Source organism: Cyprinus carpio, chromosome B20, assembly GCF_018340385.1.
Source record: "Cyprinus carpio isolate SPL01 chromosome B20, ASM1834038v1, whole genome shotgun sequence".
Lineage (NCBI taxonomy): Eukaryota > Metazoa > Chordata > Actinopteri > Cypriniformes > Cyprinidae > Cyprinus > Cyprinus carpio.
Genome location: NC_056616.1, coordinates 18678581 through 18703455, shown reverse-complemented (window position 1 = coordinate 18703455; position 24875 = coordinate 18678581). Strand labels below are relative to the sequence as shown.

The window sequence follows — 24875 nt, the reverse complement described above, 5'->3', positions numbered from 1 at the left end:
ACGGCATCTTATCGCAGATGCATTTGAAATACTAAAGGAGGTCTGGCCTCCAGAAGCTCGCAGTCTCAGCTTGTCCTCTTAAACACTAGAGGGATTTTGCTCAGATGGCCCCACTCCCCCCAGTGGCCGGTTTAGACACTGCAGGCCGAGCAGCCACACAAGTGATTCAGCAAGTAGGTTCAGTTGACCGTTGTTTTTTTTTTCCCTTCTTTTAACAAAACAACCTTGTCATCTCCCCCCCCCCCCCCCCCTTCTTCCTCCTTTTTATTTTTTCCATTTCCATTCATTTTCACTTTTACTTTTTAATAAGTGTCCAACGTCAACAACAGTAAGTAAAAAAATTATCAAAAGGTAGACAAGAACAACACTTCATGTCATGTAGCGAGTGATAGCTCTCAGAGCGTAGAGCAGTTCTGCCTGCATGCGCGCTTCCATAAGAAGCAAATTAACGTGGACCTGAAAGACAAAATAAAAGAATCATTATTAACTTGAACAGAGATGATTGAACCTGTTGTCAGTTCATTTTTTTTTGGTCAGAAGTGCTTCTTACTTTCTCAGAGTGCTTGAACTGCCTCCAGAAGCTGTCGTACATCCTCTTGGTGATCTTCTCTGGAGTACGCACCATAGTTTTGATGTAGACTTTAAAACCGCGGTCTAGCAGTTGGTTAATTTCTCCATAATCATAATCATCGTACCTATTAGACAGAGAAAGCAATATGATTTAAATAACTAAATACAAATAAAATAACAACTAATATCTAAATAATATCTGAACAAATTTAAATAAAAAGTGGAGAAACGTACCGAATCCCGAACATGCAGTGGATGTAGTTCCAGATGGCTCGACGAAGCATGGAAGTGTCCACACCCTGGTGTGTTGCCATTGTGTTGTACGTCAGATTGTATGCGATCTGGAACTTTTCATCAAGAAGCTGTCCAAAATCCGGATACAGACGATTCACAAGGGAAAAGCCATGATCTTCCCAACTATAGTCCTGTCAAGGGGAGAAAATATCATATTTTTGTTATTTTAGTCCTCCATTTTTATTTTTTTTTGACTACCAATGATAACATGCAAGACAATGCGACTTTCTTCTCACCTGCACTCTGAGGGTGGGCACATGTTCTCCTCTTCTGTAAAAGTCCTTGTAGCCATAACTAGGGTCTTCGAAGTGGCGTGAAACATCTCTGGATGGTACACACTCCTCGTCCTCTGTTGATCAAACATGTTGTTTTGATACAAGTCATCCTGGAATTGTAGTTTGAAACAAACCTAAAAAAAAAAATTAATCCTCTTACCTGAGGTGACCACCAGCATGCTCTCGGTCTTCTCCCTCTCAAAACGAGTGGCCATTTCCTCCTGACTGGCTTCCTCTTCGTCATGACATTCCTGGAGCTGTTTCATCTTCTCCATCAGCACTTCCACTTCACCAGACAACTCAGACACCTAAACACACGCATACAGGAATCTAGGTCATCACAAGTTTATGTAAGCTCTATGGTCAGGAATTTCAACCTTGCACTCCATGCATTCCACAGATCTCTTTTCAGGACGACTGGATGGAAGATGAGCAAATATAAAAAAAATCTTCTTTGAATACATTTCCCTTTGTCTCACCTGCTGGTTCCCAAACATCTCCTCCAGGGCACCATTGCCATTGGCAATGTCACAAGCGCAGTAACCGCTGAGCGAGGGTGGCCTGAACGTATGTCCTCCATCTGTGTGGATGTCAGGGTTGATGCCGCAACCAAACGTAAAGGAGGCCAGAGAGTGATAGAGTGTGAGTAACACCACAACATGGATCAGCTCGGCCAGCGACCAGCTGTGCTCCTCTGCCTTCAGTAGACGCTGTAAAAAAAGGAAAAAAAATTATATATATAAGGTTCAATCAAATGTAATAGTGTCCACAACAAAGAAAAGGAAAAAGATTTGAAAGATCTAATTCTTAGAAATGTACTTTTGGTATTTGTGTTGGTTTCAGGTGGTTTTAAAAAAACATTTTCAAGAAAAGTTTCAGTTTAATGACTCATGCCGTTACCATCAAGTAAAAAGCAATAGCATATTTTCCATACACAGGGAATACATGCGAGTGCACACAACTTATTTATTGTTTTCAATTTTTTAAGACAAGGACTTTTCTTTACAAATATTATGAATAATACATTCACAATCCCAGTTTTAGGGGGAATCACACATTATAAAATTTGACAAATATTTTTAAATATTAAAATATTAAGCTGTGAAGCATTTTTTCCCCCTCAAAGGAATATTACACAAAACTATTAAATACAACTTTCTTTTCAAGAATTTCAATCTTTAATTAGACCTTTTTAAAAAAAAATATTATTATGATATTAGTTCTACCTGACATTTTTCAGACATTTTAGGAACTCCAAATAATATCCAAAAAAAATATTTATGCAGAAATTAACATGCTTTTAATTTATGGAATTTCATCAACATGATTTTAATAAATTAACAGACTTTTAATTCAATTTATGGTTATCAGATAATAGGATCATTCAAATCACTGTATGTTAAATAAATGATCAGATTTACCACAAAAAAAGTGCTATGTAAAAGGCACATATTAGTACAACTCCATTAAAATGAATATCTACTGAAACAAGACTGACCTATTACCTAATAGTTGTCTCTAACAGCATTATAAAACTTCTTTGCGCTTTTTAGAGTTGCGTAACAGCTGTAGGTGAGTATCCACGTGTGACTGTGAGGTTGAAGTCATACCTCAATGTGTTCTTTGGTGAGCAACCAGGGGCGATGGGCCAGGATCTTATTGAGCTCCCCAAGAGCCTGCAGCTTCTGTGGGGCTTCTTCCAGACCATTCAGCCACTTGGGATCACCTCCGACCTGCAGGAAGTCATTCACGTGCAGGTTGACCAGATACGTGCACTGATGCCTGGCAGCAGCCTGTTAAAGACAAATGTGCATTTAGAAAAAAATCTATCAATGTGATTTTTGAGTTGCATACAAAAATACAGTCTGCAATCTCACCATTATCCCTATGTAATGTCTGCAGTGCAGAGACAATGGACCGTCCATCTGAAGCAGGTAATGTTGTGTCTTAAGAAAGTTCTCCAGATACTGAGGATGGAACCCCATCACTAAGGAGATGTTGTCAAGGCGACCGAGCACTGCAAAGGCGTCCTCAAAAATCGACTGTATTCTTTTATCCAATTTACTGACTTGAAGTATCTGGAACAACAGGGGAATAAAGATGATGTAAACCTGGGGAATTCAGTACTTGTAAAATAGTTTGACTAGAGAATGTGATGATAAACGCTTTTAATGCCAAAAAAAAAAAGAGTGTGGGGGGTGGGTTCAATTAGTTGATTATAATGGTTGGAGTGAGATTCATGCCAACTTTAAATCCAGCAGGGTTGATGTTAACACTAACCTCTTTCTCTGGTATGAATCTACTTGGTCCATTTCCCACCGGTCTGGGGATTCGCACTCCAACGTCCTAAAAAGATCAAGACCAATAACATGACTACATGATCGACATACATGTCAAAACCCGAAAGAAGCACTTGGCACGAAGCTGCGATTATTAAATCGAAGAAATCCTGGCATCAGACTGAGAGCTCTTAAAAACAACATCCTTCCTCAGCTCAAATATCAATGGCTGGTTCTAGAATTTTCTCTGGCATGGGCTAGAAAAGAAATTCTTCATAATGCATAACACAATACATAATGCAATCAGTAGCAACAGTAAGAACTTGAACATCATTCATCTGTTATTGATACAATATAAGCTGTCAAAGGCACAAAGAGAATGATTCAAAACAACCTAGATTCACTATGAACAAAAAGGTTGTCTGAGTTAGCAATATACCAGTGACATAATCATGCCAAAATAGCTGACTCAGACAGGAATATGCAAGCAATCCTTTTAAAATACATTATTGAATGCGATTAAACTTGACGCTGTGAGCAATTCAGTCTGTCCCCTTGCAACAACATACATCAGTTCCACACAATGGCAATCTTGCATATATGATTTTAGTGCGTTGCTTGAATAAAAAAAACGCATTTAGACGATGTGACACTGACTTTAATACGGTCAGTCACTGATAAAAGACGAGCGCCTATTGATCCGATGACAGAAGACTGAGAAAAACAAGCAAGCAGTGTTCATGATGCAAGTACAAAGAACTGACTGCACTGCAGCAAACGGACTCAATAAACGGACAATATTTAAAATCACTGAAAAATTAGACTAACAAAACAGGTTAACTAAAAGCACATCTGTCTTTAGATAAACTCGATGTCAAGCTCTTATTCGCTTTCTTACCTTTTTACTAAGTCGCTCGCACTGTGTGCAAATTTTGAACAAGTCTGTCATGGTGAGAGAGGAGTTTTCCATAGTTTCATTAGATGCCGATGCGTGCCTCATATTGCGCTTTTCTACTTCTAAATAAAAAAATTAGAGCGACTAGCTTGTATTTGTTTTAGCTCCCGTTGTTCCTTGAGGCATTTGGTTACGCTACCCGCTCATGTCAGCTGTTGAAGCTCCCGAACAGAATACCCACTCTTTCCTACCCCTCTTGTGGTAAATAACAGGCTGTAAATATGACTGACGAGCCCAGTAGCCAATCGGGTTGCGAAAACAACCTACGTTGTCCAATCAACGACAAAGAGGCGGGGTTAAAAGAGACTTGCACCTACAGGCGACTTAAAACGGTAGTTCACGCAAAAAAGAAAATTCTGTCATCATTAACACCATAACGTCGTTGCAAACCCCTTTCATCAGTGAAAAGAACATGTTAGGAAGACCGATAGCCATTTACTGGGATAAAGGATGCAATGAAACTTAATGCATCGTCTCACATTCCGCCTAACATTTTCTTTTATGTTTCACACAAGAAAGTCAGTCTTGGAACAACGTGAATGATAGCAAATGACAGAAATTAATTTTTTTGATGTGAACTAAATATTTAAAACGTTATTGTTGAGCTGATCTCAATGCACTTTTGATAGGGTGCTATTCTTTCAGACGTATGACTGGAAAAGCTTTTTAATGTTGGTTAATACTTAACAGACTTTAACTGTCTTTCAATAAACCTATTTACATAATCATGATTTTTCTAGTCTATGTAACATTGTTACCTCCTGCCGTTCCAACTGCCCGGTGAAAGGGACAGATTTTTTAAAGTAACCTAAGCAATTGGGAGGGGATGTTTTTCCTTCAGCAAATGCGAACTGCAGTAAACAAGCCCCGCAACGTGAATTAGGATGACGGCATGGACGGGCTACAGTGAAAAACAAGCCAAGATCAATTCCTGCCGTCAGCTTTATATGCCCCACAGGGGACAAGTCAAGGCACCTAATAGATAAAGTGACGCTTTTGGCTCAGCGATTGATTCTTTTCTAGGAAGAAGAAAAAAAAAAAAACTTCTACAGGTGCCTTGGTTTTCAAACGAATAAAATAAGAAAAAGTATTTTATCCAGATGATGCAATGCACTTTAGAATTTTATTCATACAGTTGAGCTTCAATCTTACCAACATATTGAATGATTCACAACTAAAGCATAATGTCTTATATTTCCCTCTATATGTTGAAATACACTATTGTAGAATATATTGTGGAGTAGAAAAGCCCAACAAACATGAATTAAAGTCCTGTGCACGAGCAGAAGGCTGTCAAAGCGTGTGGATTTGGCATCGCTTAGGAGATGAAGAGTAGCTATTCAGCATGTTCATTGTGTCTGAAGGGACCGTCCTACATCGGGGGGCTGAGGGGGTGTAAACAGACCAGAGCAGGAGTCAGCACTCTCTCTGGTGAGAGGGGGGTGGTTAACCAGGCTCACTGAGCCCTATGGCTCAGCAAACCTACAGAAGAGAATGGTCAGTGTTTGCCTTGCGCCCACCTCCCCCAAGGCACCCTTTCCTCTTTTTATTAAAAGAGCCATAACTATTATCTGAGAACAAACTTCAGGATTTACTGTACCCACACCGTATCATAACATTGGGCTCAGCTGCGCAGTTGGTTATATCTATGGAAACAGACCACAAAAAAGTGGAAAGACTCCATTCACATGCAGAAACAAACCTAAAACAGATCTAATAATAAAAGCTTATACCATAAGCATAAATCTTGCTTTTAGGTCATTTTAAGTAATTGTTCCAGTGTATTAATAAGGTCATTTATGTATCACACAAAAGGAACATGTCCGGACATATGCATCTGATATACTTAAAAGAATATACAAATGATCAAATTTCATTTTTGTACCAGTAAAACATGTTAAACAAGGAAATTATCATTTAACAGATGGAAGTCTATTTTATTTCCGCATTTTCTTCACTTTTCTGAATTTTACTAAAACTAAAATATTTTGCCATATATATATACATACACATATATATATAAACCTCAACACTACAACCTATTCTTCATTAAATATAACTCTCACAATTCCAGCTATGAAGATCTCTTTAGTATTTCTTCAAGTGTGTAAATCCATTCATTTAAGACTGTATACATATATATATATATATATATATATATATATATATATATATATATATATATATATATATATATATGCTGATTTCTTGGAGCTGTGAGAAAAACAGCCAACATCTGCCAATAACTCTGGCTCTGTTCGTAACTTTCTGCCGGTGAAATTATGTGTGAACACACAGGGTGTGTTTATAGAAGTGCCTCTCAGTGTGAATGGTGTGTCTCTGCGCTGTTGTTTTTCTTGTACTGAACGAGCAGCCACGCTAAAACCACAAGCCTTCGGATGTTCAACAAGTGACAGAAAAGTTGCCTGACGCAGCCCTAGTCTGAACCAGTTCCATCCTGACCTATCAGAGAACAGGGGGAGAAGAAAGAGCGAAAAAAACACAAAAGACAAGCCCAGCAACAGTAGTCAGCCAATCAGAGAGCAGAACAACAGTTTCAGGGTCCAATCTGTTTTTTTCCCTCCCTCACTCCCCCACCTTAGTTCCTCTGAAAGAAAAAAGTAATCTAACTTTGAAATGAAGATTCGATGACTAGGAGTGATATGTTTTTATGGCCGAATGTATCTGCTGCTCTGCATGCAAAAAAAGTGTTGCAAGCTGACTAATGTCTTTGCAGCCTTGAACTTTAGACCATATGGTGTGACAATATGCACAATGTAAAAAATAATAATAAAAAGAAGGGAAAGATATGATTTCAGTGACCCACAATCCAAATTTATTGTTTTTGCAATTTGTCTGATTCATTCTGACACTGATTAAAGTCTTATTCTGTTTGTGTTAAACAAAGATCCTTTTAAAGTCAATATTGGAACAGGAAAGAGGAACAGTTAAATAAACACTAATTCTGCAGTAGACTGGGGTATTTCTTTCTCTTAGTTCCCAGCAATGATACAACTTTCGATTTGAGTCATTATCAACTCTTATCGTTAAATTGTGCAAAAGGTGTTTTCATTTAAATGCATGTACCATTGAAGCAGTCGTGACCTGCCCAAACATGTCCCCATTGTTAAATAGATCAATGCAAGTATCCTATGTGTGACCAATAAGAACTGCAAAAAGAGAGATAAAATGTCTTAAGGAATAGCATTAAAATCTGTTGCTCTAATAATTCACTGCCATTCTAATTTGCTGGACAAATTATTTAGTCTACAGCATGGGCTAACTGGGTCAGTTATTTGCATGCAGGGCCCAGAATATATAGTGGTGAGAGAAAAAATTCAATGGGATTATTTAACTTTTGTTTTTCTTACATATTAGTATGCAAATGTGTAGGTTACTGTGTCAACATCAAAAACATCATAAACAAGCTGTCTGACTGTAAAACAGCACCTGTCACAAAAACATAAAAACGACACATCATGATCATAATATATTTGCTTTGGTTAATGCAAGAATATTCCACACTGAGGTAAAAGTCTTAGGAAGATGCAGAACTAAAATCGGAACCTAAGTTTTATTTATAAGACTTCGAGTTGAATTATTTGCATTGGTTAAATCAACAAGTGTCAAATTCTCATTCTCATAGTTTGACTTAATATTATATTACAGTTCCTTGGAAAGTTAACAAAAACGTGCAAGTAGCTCCATTTTATTTACTGGTCTTTTCAGTGTTAATTTGAGCCTTTTTTCCTGTATCTTTTGAGCTTGTGTCTTTGCCTGGCTGAAGGCCGGTGAACTTGTATTACAGAGAGAGTTCAATGACTGTAGACTGTGCTCAGGCTCAATAGCTCTTTTCATGACACTAAACATATATCCATTCAGCAGTGCTTTCCTCCATTATCAGATCCACCTTTCCTCTCTCTTTCATCCTTATATCCTCTATGTCACTGGTCATTTCTCCCACCCAACTTCCCACGATGTTCCTCTCTCAGTCTAGTACTTAGATCCAGCTTGGGATATTCTGAGAACCGGACTGATTGGAGCAGCTTAGTCTTGCATCTGTCTTCCTGAAAGAGGTGCGGTCTGCTAGGAACACCGATACAAATGTACACTTCACACACACACATACATACACATCCAGACAGTCAGAGGAAATGGCACTCCCAAAGCACAAACTACACAGCATGTTAGCACGCATATGCATTCACTCAGGACTCAACAATAAGGATTGCTTCTACCAGCCAACAGTTCAGATTTTTTACTTGCCCTGACAAAATAATTAAATAACACATAAAAAGTAAATGATACGAGCTATAACCATGTGTTCGAAATCAATCAGATGGATATCTTTGGCCATTATATTGTGCCTCTCAGTTGAGAAATGATTCTTAAGCACCAAAGCAGCAAACAAAGTAATCTGCAAAAATAATCTGCAAAAAAAAAAAAAAAAAGTATTTTCTGAGAAATAACTTTACTTTCTAGTCACTAGTTCTAGGTATATTTAGTGGATGTTAAAAGTGAGTTCGTCTCAGATTCACCAGTTGTTTTTCCTCTGAGTAAATCACATGTGTATTGGTGCAGACAGTGTCACAAAACAGATACTGAAGTGTCCAAAATGTTATTATTATATTATTATAACATATCCATTGTTTTGTCATTTTAAACTTAACAAACCACTTTTTGTGAAATATTATGCATGAAAAAGTGTGCTTGTGGTATATTTATTTCCAACAAATGCCATTTAGTATGACATTTCTTTACTTAAAACAATGACATTCAGACATTTTAAAGTCTGGCTTAAGTGTCCAAATACTGTTTTAAGGGCCAGTGTCTCTCTCTATTCTATGTCTCGTTCTCCCTCTCTTGCTGTGTAGCTGCAGATCTGCTTGTTTTGCACGTGAGGAAGCCAAAGTTCCCGTGGATGTTATGTTAATAGGGAGTTTGTTCACAGCTGTTAAAATACAGTGGGCATAGCACACACACAATCCAATATGTATATTTTTAACATACTGTAAATAAAGGCAAAAAAAATCTTCTTCAGCTCAATACAAAACAGTGCTACAGAATTAATGACTGTCCCTTTATCATCTGATGTGAAACATCCAGCAGACTTTGCTTTATATAGCAGCGGCGATGATCAATACATATGGTTTAGTGGTCATGCTGATAAAGATGTGTGGTTTACAGAAAGGTTCTCTGCATGAGCCCTTGATTGAATTTCATGTAATTAAGATGTTTAATAAAATAGGTCCACTATATGGCGAGTCATTACCATCCTCTGGAAATAAGTATTGCTTGTACGTCCAGCAGCGGTGCCACTGGCTATACAAAACAACACTTCCTCAATTAGACTAGAGAACACTGTTCCTCAAAACAAAAATAAATAAGTAACAGTCACAGATTTATGACCTTTCTTTTTATCCACAGTTCACAGCTGTTGAGAGCTAGCATGATGATCTTTTGAATGCCTGGCTGATCTGGCAACCTATGACATCTTACATAACCAATCTTGGAACTAAACAATAATGGTGTCACTGAACTTCATCATCTATCATACAACATCAAACCTGAGAACAGGGACTCTAAACATGCACTGTAAAAAATGACCGTGAAATTTACAGAAAAACTATGTAAAATCCATACAGAAAAGTACTGTAAACCCCAAAACATATTTTTTTTGTTTAATTCACAGTGGAATTTTGTAAACTAATAAACATAATATTTTGTTATATTTACAATAACAATATGTGAATTGTAATCAAAATTATTTGTTAAAATTACAAATTATTGGTATCAAAAACAGAGAAATACTGTAATACTCATAACAAAACAATTTTGTTAATTTGACATGCAAATATTGTAAAAACTAAAGTTTTAGTCTGTTGTTTTTTAAAAATACAAATAAAGTATGTATGTCACTTTACAAGTTTATGCTGTAGACTAATTTTAGCATGATTGATGAAACGAGGCAAATTGAGGTAATACATTTTTTTCCACACAAAAAAAAACATAAAAATAATTGTGAACCTGAGAGGTTGCCCATCTATATATATAAAAAATATGGCTACAATTATAATAATATTGTTTTTATAATTTAGGCTATTTGTTTGTAGCAGTATTGTAACACTGTAAAAAATAAGTGTCATTTTAACTGTACAATTTTGTAAAAACGCTACAAAAAAAAAAGTGTTAATAGGTTAACAGTAAGTTCCTGTACTATATACAGGGAAAAACTGTAAAAGATCTAACCAGCTCGATTTCATGTAATTTTACAGTAAAATGCTGTTAATTTTACAGTTTTAGAAAATAAAAAAAGAACAAATCAATGTATATTTACAGTCAAAAACTGTAAACTGATATTCCCCAGAATTCCCTGTGTGACGCTCCACATTTGAAAGTATTTTGTTTAAATAATCATGTAAATTTAATAGTTTTTTTGTTATCAGTTTGTACATTTGGGCTTTATTGTTACATCTTCTGCTGTTTAAATGAAAGTTACCTTCTATATATTAGTGTATCGTGTGTCACCATGATGGTGTTTTGTGTTTGCATGAATGACTTTGTGCACCTTCTATATATTAATATAAACTTCTGCTTGTGGCCGAAGCTACTTGTGATGAACTTCGATTCTCCATGTGGCTTTCTCCTTTTACCACCTGCATTATTATGGTGGTTGTCAGTATGTTAAAGGTACAAAACAGATTTTAATAGCAGTGTGCGTTGTTGAAGTTACTGGTTTACATTCAAATTTTTCTTGGGGGTAAATAACAGTTTTTTTTATACTGTAAAATTTACAGTTTTTGGCCGTAATTGTTGTTTTACAGTTTGTTTGTATTTTTTTTACAAAAGTATTCTGGCAACCACAGCTGCCAAAATTATTTTGTACAAAAAACTACAGACTTTTTTTTACAGTGTACTGTAAAATTTACAGTTTTTTGGCCGTAATTGTGTTTACAGTTTTTTCTGTATTTTTTACAAAAAGTATTCTGGCAACCACAGCTCTGCCAAAATTATTTTGTGTCTTGACCTTCAGCATTTTCACAGTGTGACGTATTCAATCCACTGAGGGCAGGGCAGCGGATATGGGAAATAATAGGATAAACTGGTGACATATGCTAATAAATATCAATTCACCTGTTCTTAAATGAGATTACAACTCTTATGAATACTGTTATGATGTAAATACTTTCCATAAACAGCCTGACCTTCCATTAAACAAGAAAGTTACCTTTATAATCCCAAGAATATTAAATGAAAACAATTTCGAAATAACTTAATGGTCAAGTAAATAACCTTCCCTGTCTTTTACGTCATTCAATACAAAAAAGTATCAATACAACTAGTAAAATAGTTGATGTTTTTTAATAACAATCAATAAAAAGGACTATTTTATCCCAAATATGTGTGCACCATATATGTTTATGCATAAAAAAAACATAAAAGGAATATTCTGTCATAATTTGCTCACCTTCATGTCATTCTAAGTGTTTTTTAATTTTTTTTAGTCTATACAATGGGAGTCAATGGTCACCAAAACTATTTGGTTACCAACATTCTTCAAAATATAATTTTTTTGTGTTCTGCAGAAGAAAGTCATACAGATTTGGAATGACAGTCCATAAGTAACAGTCTATATAGAATGTTCCAAATCAGGTTCCATTTCAGTTAGAATGCTGCCTCAGAATAGAAGGCAGCTGCCCATGTATGTCGGTTTTTGGAACAGAGCCATAGATTTAGACTGATATAGATCTGAAATTCTTAAGAACTGTTTGCTTGCAATAGTGAAGAGGAAATGCATTAACAGCCTGACAATATTGCAGCATCATAAGCTCCTATTAAAAAACTCTGGTGAACTGAACGTGTCCTCTTTCTTCATCAATATCAGATGAGACCCAAGAACAACCAGACGCCAAACAAAACCACCTAGGTTTGGGCCTCAGGCCATGCCACAGACAGTATGAAACCACTTAATATTTTATTGTTTATGAAAGACCAGCAGAGACTGTAAGCTTCTTGATTTCACCTCCCCAGCTGTAGAAATTTCCATCCTTAAAAAAAGAAATAATTTACAAGCACTAAAAACTCTGCACATGGCCCTTTATCTCCTTCTCGAGAAGTAATGTAATTAGGATCTGTTTAATGCACTCAGGTGGAAAGCTTTAAATAGATAATAAACAAATAAACAACATCTCTCTCTCTCTCTCTCTCTTCCTCATGATACAGTATATCATGTCACCATTTTAGAGCAAATGACACAGAAAACCTGTGAAATCTTCAGAACACTGCAGTCTGAGCACATTTTCATCAAAATTGTGCACATGCACAAGCATGCATACTAGCCAGGAGTTATAAGTCAGTCACTTACATTTATCAAAAGTCAGGGTAAGCAGGTTCACAGTCTTTGCTTATTATGTGTGTTTGAATTATCCTATATGTTCTATATGTTTTCGAGACTCCACCCTAACATGCTCACCTGTGCAACACTGTTTGCTGAGCAGTTAATTAATTATGGACCCAGTGCAAGTCTTTAGTGAATATACGTTTCATACTGCACATTACCATGTTGTGGTGGCCATATATATATATATATATATATATATATATATATATATATATATTATATATATATATATATAAAATTTAGACAAAGTACCTTAACATTAAAAATAATTAATATGTAATTAAATAAAAAATAAAACAATAATACATATATCATTAAATCACTAATTAAAATAATTAGTCATTTGAAAAAAAAATATAGATAAACTAGACAACCTCACTAAGAAATAAAATCTGACATCTATATTTAGAAAGAGAAAGAAACAACTTTACTAAAAAGTCATGTTTGACAGAATGATAGGACGACTTTTTTGCTGAGACACACTTAAACACACAGATTCTACAGTCAATGCTTCCGAAAGCACTTCTTCTCTTTTTAAGTACAGCAAAATAAATGTTGTTCTACTGCTATGAGCTTGAAAAGAGAGAAGGAGGTAAGGAAAATTGTTATTTATGAAGATAAAATGAGGAAGTGTGCCAAAAATTCCCCCTAAACACCCACACCACCCCCTCCCGACTCATTCTTTCTTATCCTCCAAAACGAGAGAAGAGGAGAAACAGGTTCTGCAGACTAGCAGCTCGCTGACTGAATAACATGTAGCAAAACTGAGACAGGCAGAGAAAGAGGGGGGAAAGCAGCATGATGAATCATTGACAGACTCATAAACTGAACAACATGTCAGGAAATTACTATAAATGATTCAAATTAACTGTAACTGCATTGAACCGGTATGTTGATCATACTGAACAGGACGCAGAGAGAAATGTATGGGGAAGACATGAGCCAAAAACTCTGAATGCCAGAGAAGTGTAAAGGGGTGCTGTTATGCTTTTTTACTTTTTCAGCTTTAGTTAGTCTGTAATGTTGCTGTTTGAGCATAAAAAAGATCTGCAAAGTTACAAAGCTCAAAGTCCAATTCAAAAGGAGATATTTTATTTAACAGAAAACACTTCTCAAAAACTTCAACAAACGACTTGTTTGGACTACAACGCATATTTTCCGGGATTTGTGATATCACAAAGATCCACGAATGGGACAAGACCTGGTTGAGCTGCACTAGAGAAGGCAACGAGTGTTATCACTATGTCGGAGACACACTAGTTTTCCCAAGGCAGACAAACTTAGAGTGGTTACAATCATCCGGGTTTAAATTGTGCTCAAATTGATTTGATTTCGACGCAAAATTTACACTGAAGCTCACAGCAGGGGCTATGGTAAGGAGCATGACATTTCCCGACCAGGCGCCGAAAGCTGTCAATCACAACACACACTGGCCCAGCTAACCAATCACAACACAGACTGGCCCAGCTAACCAATCATAGCGCATTTTGTATTTCAGAAGGCGGGCCTTCATCTGATACAGGAACTATTACAGCCGCAAAACCCAGACTTGGGAGAGAGGTGTTGTAATAATGTAAAATATGTGAAAAATAATGTGTTTTTTTCGAACGACCTAGTATGAGAGCCTGTTCTAGTACACCCACAAAACAAAATCAAGATTTTGTAAAAGAGCATAATAGGACCCATTTAAACTTGGTTCTGGACATGCTTTGGCATGAATATAATGAGAACAAATGATGTCCTGCTCCCCTTCATAAATATATTGCCTTCATACACATGGCCGTCTGTTAGGGAGCCCATTTTAGAGGAGCAGTATGGTCAGCAGCAGGAAAGACTAGACTTGTCAAGCAACGGCCAAATTAAACTATATACAAACACAGCACCTCTACAGAAGATAGAATCTGTGAGGAAGCAAATCTAACTGTAATAAACTGCCATGGAAGCAAACAAGTAGCAGCAGTGGAAAATACACATTCAAACTAGCCTGGCTCATGAATTCAAGTGTGAAAAGCAAAGATGAAAAACTCATCAATCATCAGGGTTTAGGAAGAAAAAAAGAGAAAAACAAATTTAACAGAACAGATATTGTGGATTTGTACCAGCATTTTGTGTACGTATACATACATACATACATTCACACACACCACATACATACATACATATATATATATATTACACATATATATATATATATATATATATATATATATATATATATATATATATATATCCTAGATATATATATATATATATAATATATATATATATATATATATATATATATATATATATATATATATTACAAGGGCCACAGCCTCTCTTCACAATGAGCAACGACCATGGTCAATGAACACACACACACATACACACACACACACACACACACACACACACACACACACACACACACACACACACACACACACACACAAACCCACACGCCTATTTAATGATCCACTAGCACAATGCTTTAAGCAAATGCGGCTATCCTTTCGAAGGACAACCAAGACAGCAAACACCTGTGAATACATGACTTGTCCAACAGCTAACACCCCAAAGACTCATGGGTACTTCAAATTAAAGCCAAAATTCTAAATCAACCATTCTGACCAAAAACATGCAGCAGCAATTCCAGTGAGAGGAAGAAAACTTAAAAAAAGAAAACTAGGTGAAAGGTCATCTAAAGAGAACGACTGAAGAGAGGTTGGGAAAGAAAGAGGGGAAAAAACAACTTAAGAAAAAACTTAATTTCCTGCTGATAACCTAAATCTTTAAGAGTGTGAAAGCTTGGATTAGTTTGGAAAAGTTGGGCTTGTCTGGTACTCTTTTTCTGTAATAGGGCAACAACATTGTATAATATTATTTACCTGAAAATGAACGCAACAATGCATAGAGGTTATAAAAGAACATTTTATTTTTCTTATGCAATGCTTACTAATGTGCACACACACATGGGTGTGAGAGTATGAATGGATGCACTGTCTGTAAAGGTTTCCTGCTGAAAAACATGTTTTGTACCAGATGAAAAAAAAAAAAAAAACATGAGGTCTGTAGCGTGTGTGGACAGAGAGAGAGAGAACAAATCTTATTTTAAGGCGAGGCAGAATATATTTTTGCCACCTTCTTTTACTTATCTATTAATTTTCACCTTCTTCCTCACACCCTGACCCTACAGAGGTTCTGCACACTTGAGGTGTGATCTTGTTCTCTTGTTCTGTCAATGGGACAATAGTTGGAATGTGACATGCAGAAGGCATTAGGCAATGTATACTCACAGTATTGTTCAATCATCCTGTGCTGCTTAAAGGGATACTCCATCCCAAAATAAAAATGTTGTCATCAATCACTTACCCCCATGTCGTTCAAAACCTGTAAAAGCTCAGTTCGTCTTCGGAACACAATTTAAGATATTTTGGATGAAAACCTGGAGGATTGAGACTGTCCCATAGACTGCCAAATAAATAACAGTGTCAAGGTCCGTAAAAGGTATGAAAGTCGTCATCAGAATACTCCATCTGCCATCAGACGTGCAATCTGGGTTATATGAAGCGACGGGAACACACGCATCCTTGTGGCGTGGCTGATACAGAAGAGCATACACAGCATACAGGGATATGGAGAGACACAGGGGAGACCATTGACAAAGGAATTTTTGAATAAAGTCGTTATTTTTGTTTTCTTCGCGTACATAAAGTCTTCCCGTCACTTCATATAACCCAGATTGCACGTCTGATGGCAGATGGAGTATTCTGATGACGACTTTCATACTTTTATGGACCTTGACACTGTTATTTATTTGGCAGTCTATGGGACAATCTCAAGCCTCCAGGTTTTCATCCAAAATATCTTAAATTGTGTTCAGAGGACAAACGGAGATTTTACGGGTTTGGAACGACATGGGAGTAAGTGATTAATGACAAAATTTTCATTTTGGGATGGAGTAACCCTTTAACTCTGTGTCAAAAAAATAAGCATGTGTGTTTTGTAATGTTAACATGTTATCTTTATGCCAACAGAATTAACACTGTACATATATGGCATGGAAATAGGTATTTTTGTGGCCAAATATATATTTTAATACATGCTAAATATGGGTTGTAAACAGAACAGCTTAAGGAAATATTTATTTTAAACTGAAAATATATTTAGTTTGAACCTTCAAATGTCAAAACATATTATAGACGCACTTCAAAGGGAAAGTCACAGCTTTAAAACATTTGAAAACAGAAAACAAATGATATATATATATATATATATATATATATTAAACAAATAAAACAAATATAAATATATATATATATATTTCTGTCATATATCAATTCTAAAACATATTTAGGCAAAAATTTAGATTTTTTTGGCTACCTGTTGCATATTTCTAAATATAGACATGGGCTAAAAACCACAAACTGCAATTTAGATTTTATGGGTTCTTTGAACTTCTCTACAGTATTGTATGTGTGCGTGTGCGTGCATGTGTTTACATACAGTAGCGCCTACTGTGGTGGGTTGAGATGTGCCCTTGTAGAAAACAAACACTTATCACATTACCAGCAGATAAACTGTGCATGTCAGCACAAATCCACAAAGCATCAATTCTGGTCCTTTTCTGACATTCCAGCATGGATGTTCATTTATAGATCATCAGATGACAGATGACCTTTCAAAACAAACTCAGGAAAGTCACTGGATTACCATTAACATAATGCAATAATCTGTTGTTTAAAGAGGCAAAATAAGGATGGGTGTAATTTATCTAAATCCTGCTCCTCTCCCCTGTTTTTCACTGCCTTTCTTACGGAGTTCTTTTCAGACTGTTCTATACAGAGTTGTGAAAGCCTCTCAAACACAGTGGGGTGATTGAGGAGTGTAACTTGTATGCTGGAGTACCGACTCAGGGCTCAAAAACACGGACTGCGAGAGTCACTTGTTTGTTGGTTCATTCACTGACTGCTATTGTTAAATTGATGATAAAAGAAATAAAATTAAATAATTATCATAAGATTTTTTTGTTTTGTTCTGGGGCCTTTGAAAATATACGTAGGCGAGGCAAATACAGAACTACTGGCCCATAAAAAATCCTTACTGATGAATAATCCTTACTGAAAAAATCCTTACCCCCCCACCCCTTCTCTATGATCCTCTTTTTGTTCCACTGTCTCTCTGATGTCCCATCTTCCTGCCTTTTAGTAACTCTCATTGGTCCTGTGTTGTGCTTGATATATGATGGCCATCAACAGATGCATGAAGGCCTAATTATCTATGATATAAGTAAATACCACATTACCACAGAGACAGAGAGAAAGAGAAGAAAAACAGTGAGATGGACAACAAAGACATCAATTTTCTCTTTTTTGGCACTCTGTCTGACTTCTACTCATGGTCTCACGCTAACTTCTTCTGCATTTAATGCTCTATTTGACTGTTAACTTTCCTTCTAACAGGCAAAAATCAAGGCTTTTGACAAAAAGCAGGGTCTAAAGCCTGAGACTTGAACACAATCTTAGCCAGGAGATGATTCAATAGCAGACTGATTGCAATAACTTGCAATCACAGTGACTCTAGTCTAGTAGTTTGTATTTGTTTGTGCAATGACAGGAAAAGCATGTTACAACCTTTCACCTGAATGTGTTTTATTTATTTAAAAGTTGTTGTTTTTTTTCTGTGGAAATGCCATATTCGGAATGACAGTTTGAATGTCCTTGATAGTTTAGCAACCTTGATGACCCCAACAACAATCTACATAAGGAGCTTCAAGCCAACTTTCTACGTCACCTCAGATAACACGGACCAGCTATTGCTCGATTCACAAAGGACAGACCTGCTCTCAAACACATAAATAAGGACAAAAACACACCGTTTTAGTTAAATTCACACAAATGAAAATGTTGAATTGTACCTGTGAAGAGCATTGTTTATTTGTCTGAGTCGTTTTAGCACTTACACTTAGCTTACAGTATTTTACAGTGTCATGGTTACATTAAATTGATTGAAAGTGACAGTAAAGACATTTATAAAGAAACATTCATTTCTCAGCAACAAATCTGCATATTAGAATGATTTCTAAAGGATCATGTGACATAGAAGACTAATGGCTGATGAAAAATTAATCTTTACCGTAAACTGTTTTAAAATGTATCAAAACAGAAAACATTATCTATGTGCAAATGCAATATATGTATATATTAATTGTATATATTAACTGTATATGAAATATACTGTAATATGAAGTAAAACATAGATATATGAAACCTATTACAAACTGGACATATATCTTGTTCATAGAAATATGTATGTTTGTGTATGTGTGATATATTTTGGACATAAATGTGATTTATCAACCCTAAAACTATCAACAGATGTTAATATTATAGAAGTAAATGTAAAATATGTATTTAAGACCTTTTATTTTTAATGTATTTTTAAAAAGTACTACAAAAACATAAATATTTTATTTGCATATATGTTGTTTTAAAAAAAATGCATATATAAATGAAATACATATTGTTGACATATATGGTTGATACATATAACACCAAATAAAATCATCATATGGATATTAACATACACAAATTTTACTATAGGGATTTTGTATATGTCAAATCTATCCAGAGAATATTAAAATATACGGCCTCAAAGAAAAATACATGGCAAAATCACTCTTGATATAGAGCAATATATGTCAAATATTACATTTCCGTATGGGTACTTTAAATTGTAATAATATTTCACAATATTTCTGTTGTCGCTGTATTTTTTGAGCAGCTACTTTTTAAAACTTGCCCTAAAGTATCTTAATATTTAACTGCCTAATGTTACAGGAATACAGGAAAGACAGAGCGAGAATGGCAGAGGTGCACGTCAACAAAGGCCTAGATCTCGCAGAAACCGACAAGTCTGCTACAGTCTTACTTTTTCTCACACACGTGTTTGAACCTTCAGCAGCTGTGGTTTGGCCAGAGTCCGTGAGAGTGAGGTCAAGTGACATCATCGCCCGCTGCGCTGACTACACTCTCAAGCTTCTCATCTGACCTTCTCATTTCTCGAAACACAAAATTAGATTTGTCAATTCCAAAATACCAAATAATTGACATGTGATCAATAATTGATTTTAAAAAAAAGAGAGGAGGAGAAGGAAGGAAGAAAGTTAATGAGAGCAGAGAAGAGGAGAGGAGGGCTTGCTGTCTCACAGCAGGAAGTCTGGAGACAAAGAGAACATGTAGCACCAGCTGCCATAATGACATCACTGCGGTAGTGACAGAGCTGTAGGGCGGCCTTTAGAGTTCTGGAGGGCCACTGGAGCGGAACCCAGAACGCCCTGTCCCCTTCTCACTCTATTTTCCACTAACAAAACAATAAATCTTCTATTCCCATGGTAGAGAAAAAATAATGCACCATCATATCCAAGATGAGAGAGTCTCAATGGTAACAGCACCTGTCACAAAAATGTGGAGACCCAATGTGATTAATGTTTTGTTGGTTTATGCAAGGAATGTTCCACATATGTGTTGGCATATGGAGTTAAAAAGTTAACAGAAGATGTGCAAGCCATGACCGTCGCTGATTTTTATTGCTGTGGATGGGTTTTAATGCCTTTGGTTTGAATTGTGCCAATCACTTACATCAGCGGAGTCAGATTACTGTCCTTAAAATAAAATTTCAGCCGTGTATTTTGGTGTGGTTAACTTGGTATGGTGACCCTTTCAGTAATAAAATTATTCATGTAATCTGTGGTTTAATGTTTGGAATAAAAAATGCTACCTTTGATATCTTTAAAAATCCTGTTCGGTTCAGTTCATTTCCTTTACTGTCATTTACAGACATGCAATTAAACAAGAATGCAGTAACATCTTGTATATGTTAAAAACACCAAAAGAACTACACTATTGTTTAGAAGTTTGGGTTCAGTAAAATTTTTATTTTTTGAAAGAAATTAATACTTTCAGCAAAGATGCATTAAATCTATCAAAAGTATCAATAAAGCCCATTTATTATGTTACTGTCACACTGGAATTGGAGTGATACAAGGAGCACAATGAGGAATACAGATCCAAAAGGTTTTTAATTTACAGCCATTGGAAACCATATGCAATGTGCAAAGCAACATATGCAATGCTAATAACCAGCAACTCACAGAACAGAAAGGGGAGACTTTATACAAACACAAGAGAGGGAGTAAATGACTCAATTAACTAGACACAGGTGAACTAACTAACGTAATCAAGGGAAAACAGAAACTGGCCCTGCGTTCCATTCGGAAGGGCTCATCCCTATGCCCTAACCCCTTCAAAGAGTTTACTCTCAGGAATGAGAGCTTTGAAGGGTTGAAGGGTGTAGAGGACCAAACAACTGTTTCTTGAAATGCCTTTCTGCCTAATAATCATGTGCCCACATGGAAGCGCCGTCATCATGCAACGAATCTGCACAAAGGATCATGGGAGCCCAAAGTCTCCATCAGTTGTACCCTTCGAAATCTTTCATTCCGAAGGGCCCTTTGAAGTGGCTAGTTGTGAGCACTTCGGTTTGGAAACAACCCTTCAATATAGCGGCCATGATTGTTTTCACTCCGAAGTGCCCTTTGGAGGGTGATAAATCCCGTTTGGAACGCACCGTCAGTCAATGATCAAAACAAGGCAGGAGAACAGGGAAACATATGGCTTGTCCAAATACCCACACTTGCGGTCTTTGCACTTGACTACTTGTATGGAATATTTCCTGTATTTGGTCAAGTAAGCATTAGTGTTCAAGTGAGCATGAAGACCACAAGTGTGTATAGAACTTTTCATTACCTGATGGGACACACTTATAGTGTTGTAAAAATGCAGGTGTTTACAGAGCTTTATTTTTGTTTTAAACACTTTGCATTTTAAAATCAACTTCTAAATGTCTGTTCAGTAGTCCCTATAACAGATGACACAATTTAATTTTGTGGTGCTTCTAATTAAGTGATAAAAAGCAATTCCAAATGTTTGCAGCAATAAAACGTGAAGCACTTTGTTTTACTACTAAATTATATGTAATATCTTATTATTATTTATATTTAACTTACATTGCGCGATCTTGATAAAAGTCACACAATTTATTTCCAGAACATAATGCATGATGGGATACACTAAGCCTTAAATACCGCTCTGGAGCGTATTCGAGATAGTGTAGATTTAGTGTGTGTTAAGGGCACTGCGCTTTGGTGTTTTTAAGATCTGGACAGTCTTGCACACTTAGGTCCTGTCGCGCGCACACGCTCTCAAGTGGCCAAGACCGCAAGTGTGGGTAGAAAACAGAAACAAAAGCCCTATTCTGACGGTAATTGTTTCAAACATGTGCCAAATCGGTTGTGTGAATCACTCCTCTGTCGTGACCCCTGATAAAAAGGGAGCAAGCCGAAGGAAGAGAGAGAGAGTTGGTGATTTAATTTGCGTCCGAATCCAGAATGTCAGTGTTTATCTCTCACCACCCCCATAAAAATCCCCAGCCGAATTACCTACTGTTTTTGACAAACACCAACGTTGTGTGGTAATTTAATTGCTGTCCGAGTGTTTAAACCCTTCCTGACCACTCCTTAACACTGTAGAGTAACTGTTGTACTTCAGTGTAATTTGCATACATATTTATTTCCTGAAATGCTGGAAAGTATTTAAAAGAACAGTACTTCATAACTGCTCCACCACAGAGACAGTGGAAAGTGATGCAAAGCACATAAACATTCTAAATGGGTCTTTATTATGGCAGCAGCGGGTATGCAATACAATTTTAAAATGTGTATTATAAAGAGATATACTGTATACATAACTATAACGCGTATAATTATATACAACTATAGGTATCTATTTTACTATTTTTAAACAGGAGATTTAAATAATCAAATAATAAATAGGATTATATATTATAAAATATGCTTGGAATAATAAGAATACATTTTACATAATAGTAAATATTTTTAAAGAGGTCCTATTATGTTTTTCACTTTTTGAATTTTAGTCCGTGTGTAATGTATATGTTTGGGCATAAAAAAAACAAAGTCCACTCCAAAGGGAGATATTTCGTTTTTGAAAAATCAGTTTTCAAGAACTACAACGAACGGCTTGTTTGGACTACAGCGTTGTTTTCATGGTTTTGTGATATCACAAAGCGGCCAAACAGAATATCATTAAAATAATTCCCGCCTACGGAAATTCGAATGGTTGGGGGGTTGGGAGGGGTGAGGTTGTGGTTAGAACGCTTGGTTGAGTGCATCAGACATGACGACAACAAAGAAGTGCTGCTGTAGCGTCAAGTTTTCGCAAGTTATTACACATGCACGAAAACGTTTTTGTAATAAATTGCTTAGAGTACAATACTGGACAATGATGTAATCTGCAGAATTTACACTTCAATTATAAGACTACAGTGTTTCATACATTAAGTGCAGGTGTTTTTATATCACTGTATTTCTGATAGGAACCAGAAAATCTTCAGAGAATTGGATGTCATTTTCATTTTATCTCATCTTCATTTACAACAATAACCAGGGAAACCATGATCTCTACCACTCCAACACCATTACCAATCCATTACCAATGGCACCTCCTGCTGGCAATAATTTGCATATATATATATACATATATATATATATATATATATATATATATATACAGGTCCTTCTCAAAAAATTAGCATATTGTGAAAAAGTTCATTATTTTCCATAATGTAATGAAAAAAATAAACTTTCATATATTTTAGATTCATTGCACACCAACTGAAATATTTCAGGTCTTTTATTGTTTTAATACTGATGATTTTGGCATACAGCTCATAAAAACCCAAAATTCCTATCTCAAAAAATTAGCATATCATGAAAAGGTTCTCTAAACGAGCTATTAACCTAATCATCTGAATCAACTAATTAACTCTAAACACCTGCAAAAGATTCCTGAGGCTTTTAAAAACTCCCAGCCTGGTTCATTACTCAAAAACCGCAATCATGGGTAAGACTGCCGACCTGACTGCTGTCCAGAAGGCCATCATTGACACCCTCAAGCGAGAGGGTAAGACACAGAAAGAAATTTCTGAACGAATAGGCTGTTCCCAGAGTGCTGTATCAAGGCACCTCAGTGGGAAGTCTGTGGGAAGGAAAAAGTGTGGCAAAAAACGCTGCACAACGAGAAGAGGTGACCGGACCCTGAGGAAGATTGTGGAGAAGGACCGATTCCAGACCTTGGGGGACCTGCGGAAGCAGTGGACTGAGTCTGGAGTAGAAACATCCAGAGCCACCGTGCACAGGCGTGTGCTTTTTGAACCAGAAACAGCGGCAGAAGCGCCTGAACTGGGCTACAGAGAAGCAGCACTGGACTGTTGCTCAGTGGTCCAAAGTACTTTTTTTTTCGGATGAAAGCAAATTTTGCATGTCATTCGGAAATCAAGGTGCCAGAGTCTGGAGGAAGACTGGGGAGAAGGAAATGCCAAAATGCCTGAAGTCCAGTGTCAAGTACCCACAGTCAGTGATGGTCTGGGGTGCCATGTCAGCTGCTGGTGTTGGTCCACTGTGTTTTATCAAGGGCAGGGTCAATGCAGCTAGCTATCAGGAGATTTTGGAGCACTTCATGCTTCCATCTGCTGAAAAAGTTTATGGAGATGAAGATTTTGTTTTTCAGCACGACCTGGCACCTGCTCACAGTGCCAAAACCACTGGTAAATGGTTTAATGACCATGCTATTACTGTGCTCAATTGGCCTGCCAACTCTCCTGACCTGAACCCCATAGAGAATCTGTGGGATATTGTGAAGAGAAAGTTGAGAGACGCAAGACCCAACACTCTGGATGAGCTTAAGGCCGCTATCGAAGCATCCTGGGCCTCCATAACACCTCAGCAGTGCCACAGGCTGATTGCCTCCATGCCACGCCGCATTGAAGCAGTCATTTCTGCAAAAGGATTCCCGACCAAGTATTGAGTGCATAACTGAACATAATTATTTGAAGGTTGACTTTTTTTGTATTAAAAACACTTTTCTTTTATTGGTCGGATGAAATATGCTAATTTTTTGAGATTTTGAGAATTTTGGGTTTTCATGAGCTGTATGCCAAAATCATCAGTATTAAAACAATAAAAGACCTGAAATATTTCAGTT

General features: G+C 36.5%; 1 protein-coding gene across 2 annotated transcripts in view; it reads right to left on the bottom strand.

The window, feature by feature from the left end:
* Window positions 1–306: 306 nt before the first annotated feature.
* Window positions 307–24875, bottom strand: part of LOC122141128 (sestrin-1-like) — a 44785-nt gene continuing 20216 nt past the window's right edge. The window contains exons 1-10 of one of the 2 annotated variants that reach the window (XM_042747396.1): window positions 4317–4569; window positions 3420–3485; window positions 3017–3217; window positions 2750–2932; window positions 1619–1849; window positions 1300–1447; window positions 1101–1213; window positions 805–995; window positions 551–695; window positions 307–456 (exon numbers count right to left, since the gene is read on the bottom strand). In XM_042747396.1, the coding sequence (XP_042603330.1) occupies window positions 370–456; window positions 551–695; window positions 805–995; window positions 1101–1213; window positions 1300–1447; window positions 1619–1849; window positions 2750–2932; window positions 3017–3217; window positions 3420–3485; window positions 4317–4418 (1467 nt within the window). In that variant the 5' untranslated portion in view covers window positions 4419–4569 and the 3' untranslated portion in view covers window positions 307–369. Of the gene's footprint in view, window positions 457–550; window positions 696–804; window positions 996–1100; window positions 1214–1299; window positions 1448–1618; window positions 1850–2749; window positions 2933–3016; window positions 3218–3419; window positions 3486–4316; window positions 4570–24875 lie in introns of those variants that run through there. The other variant, XM_042747395.1, reaches the window with a different exon arrangement.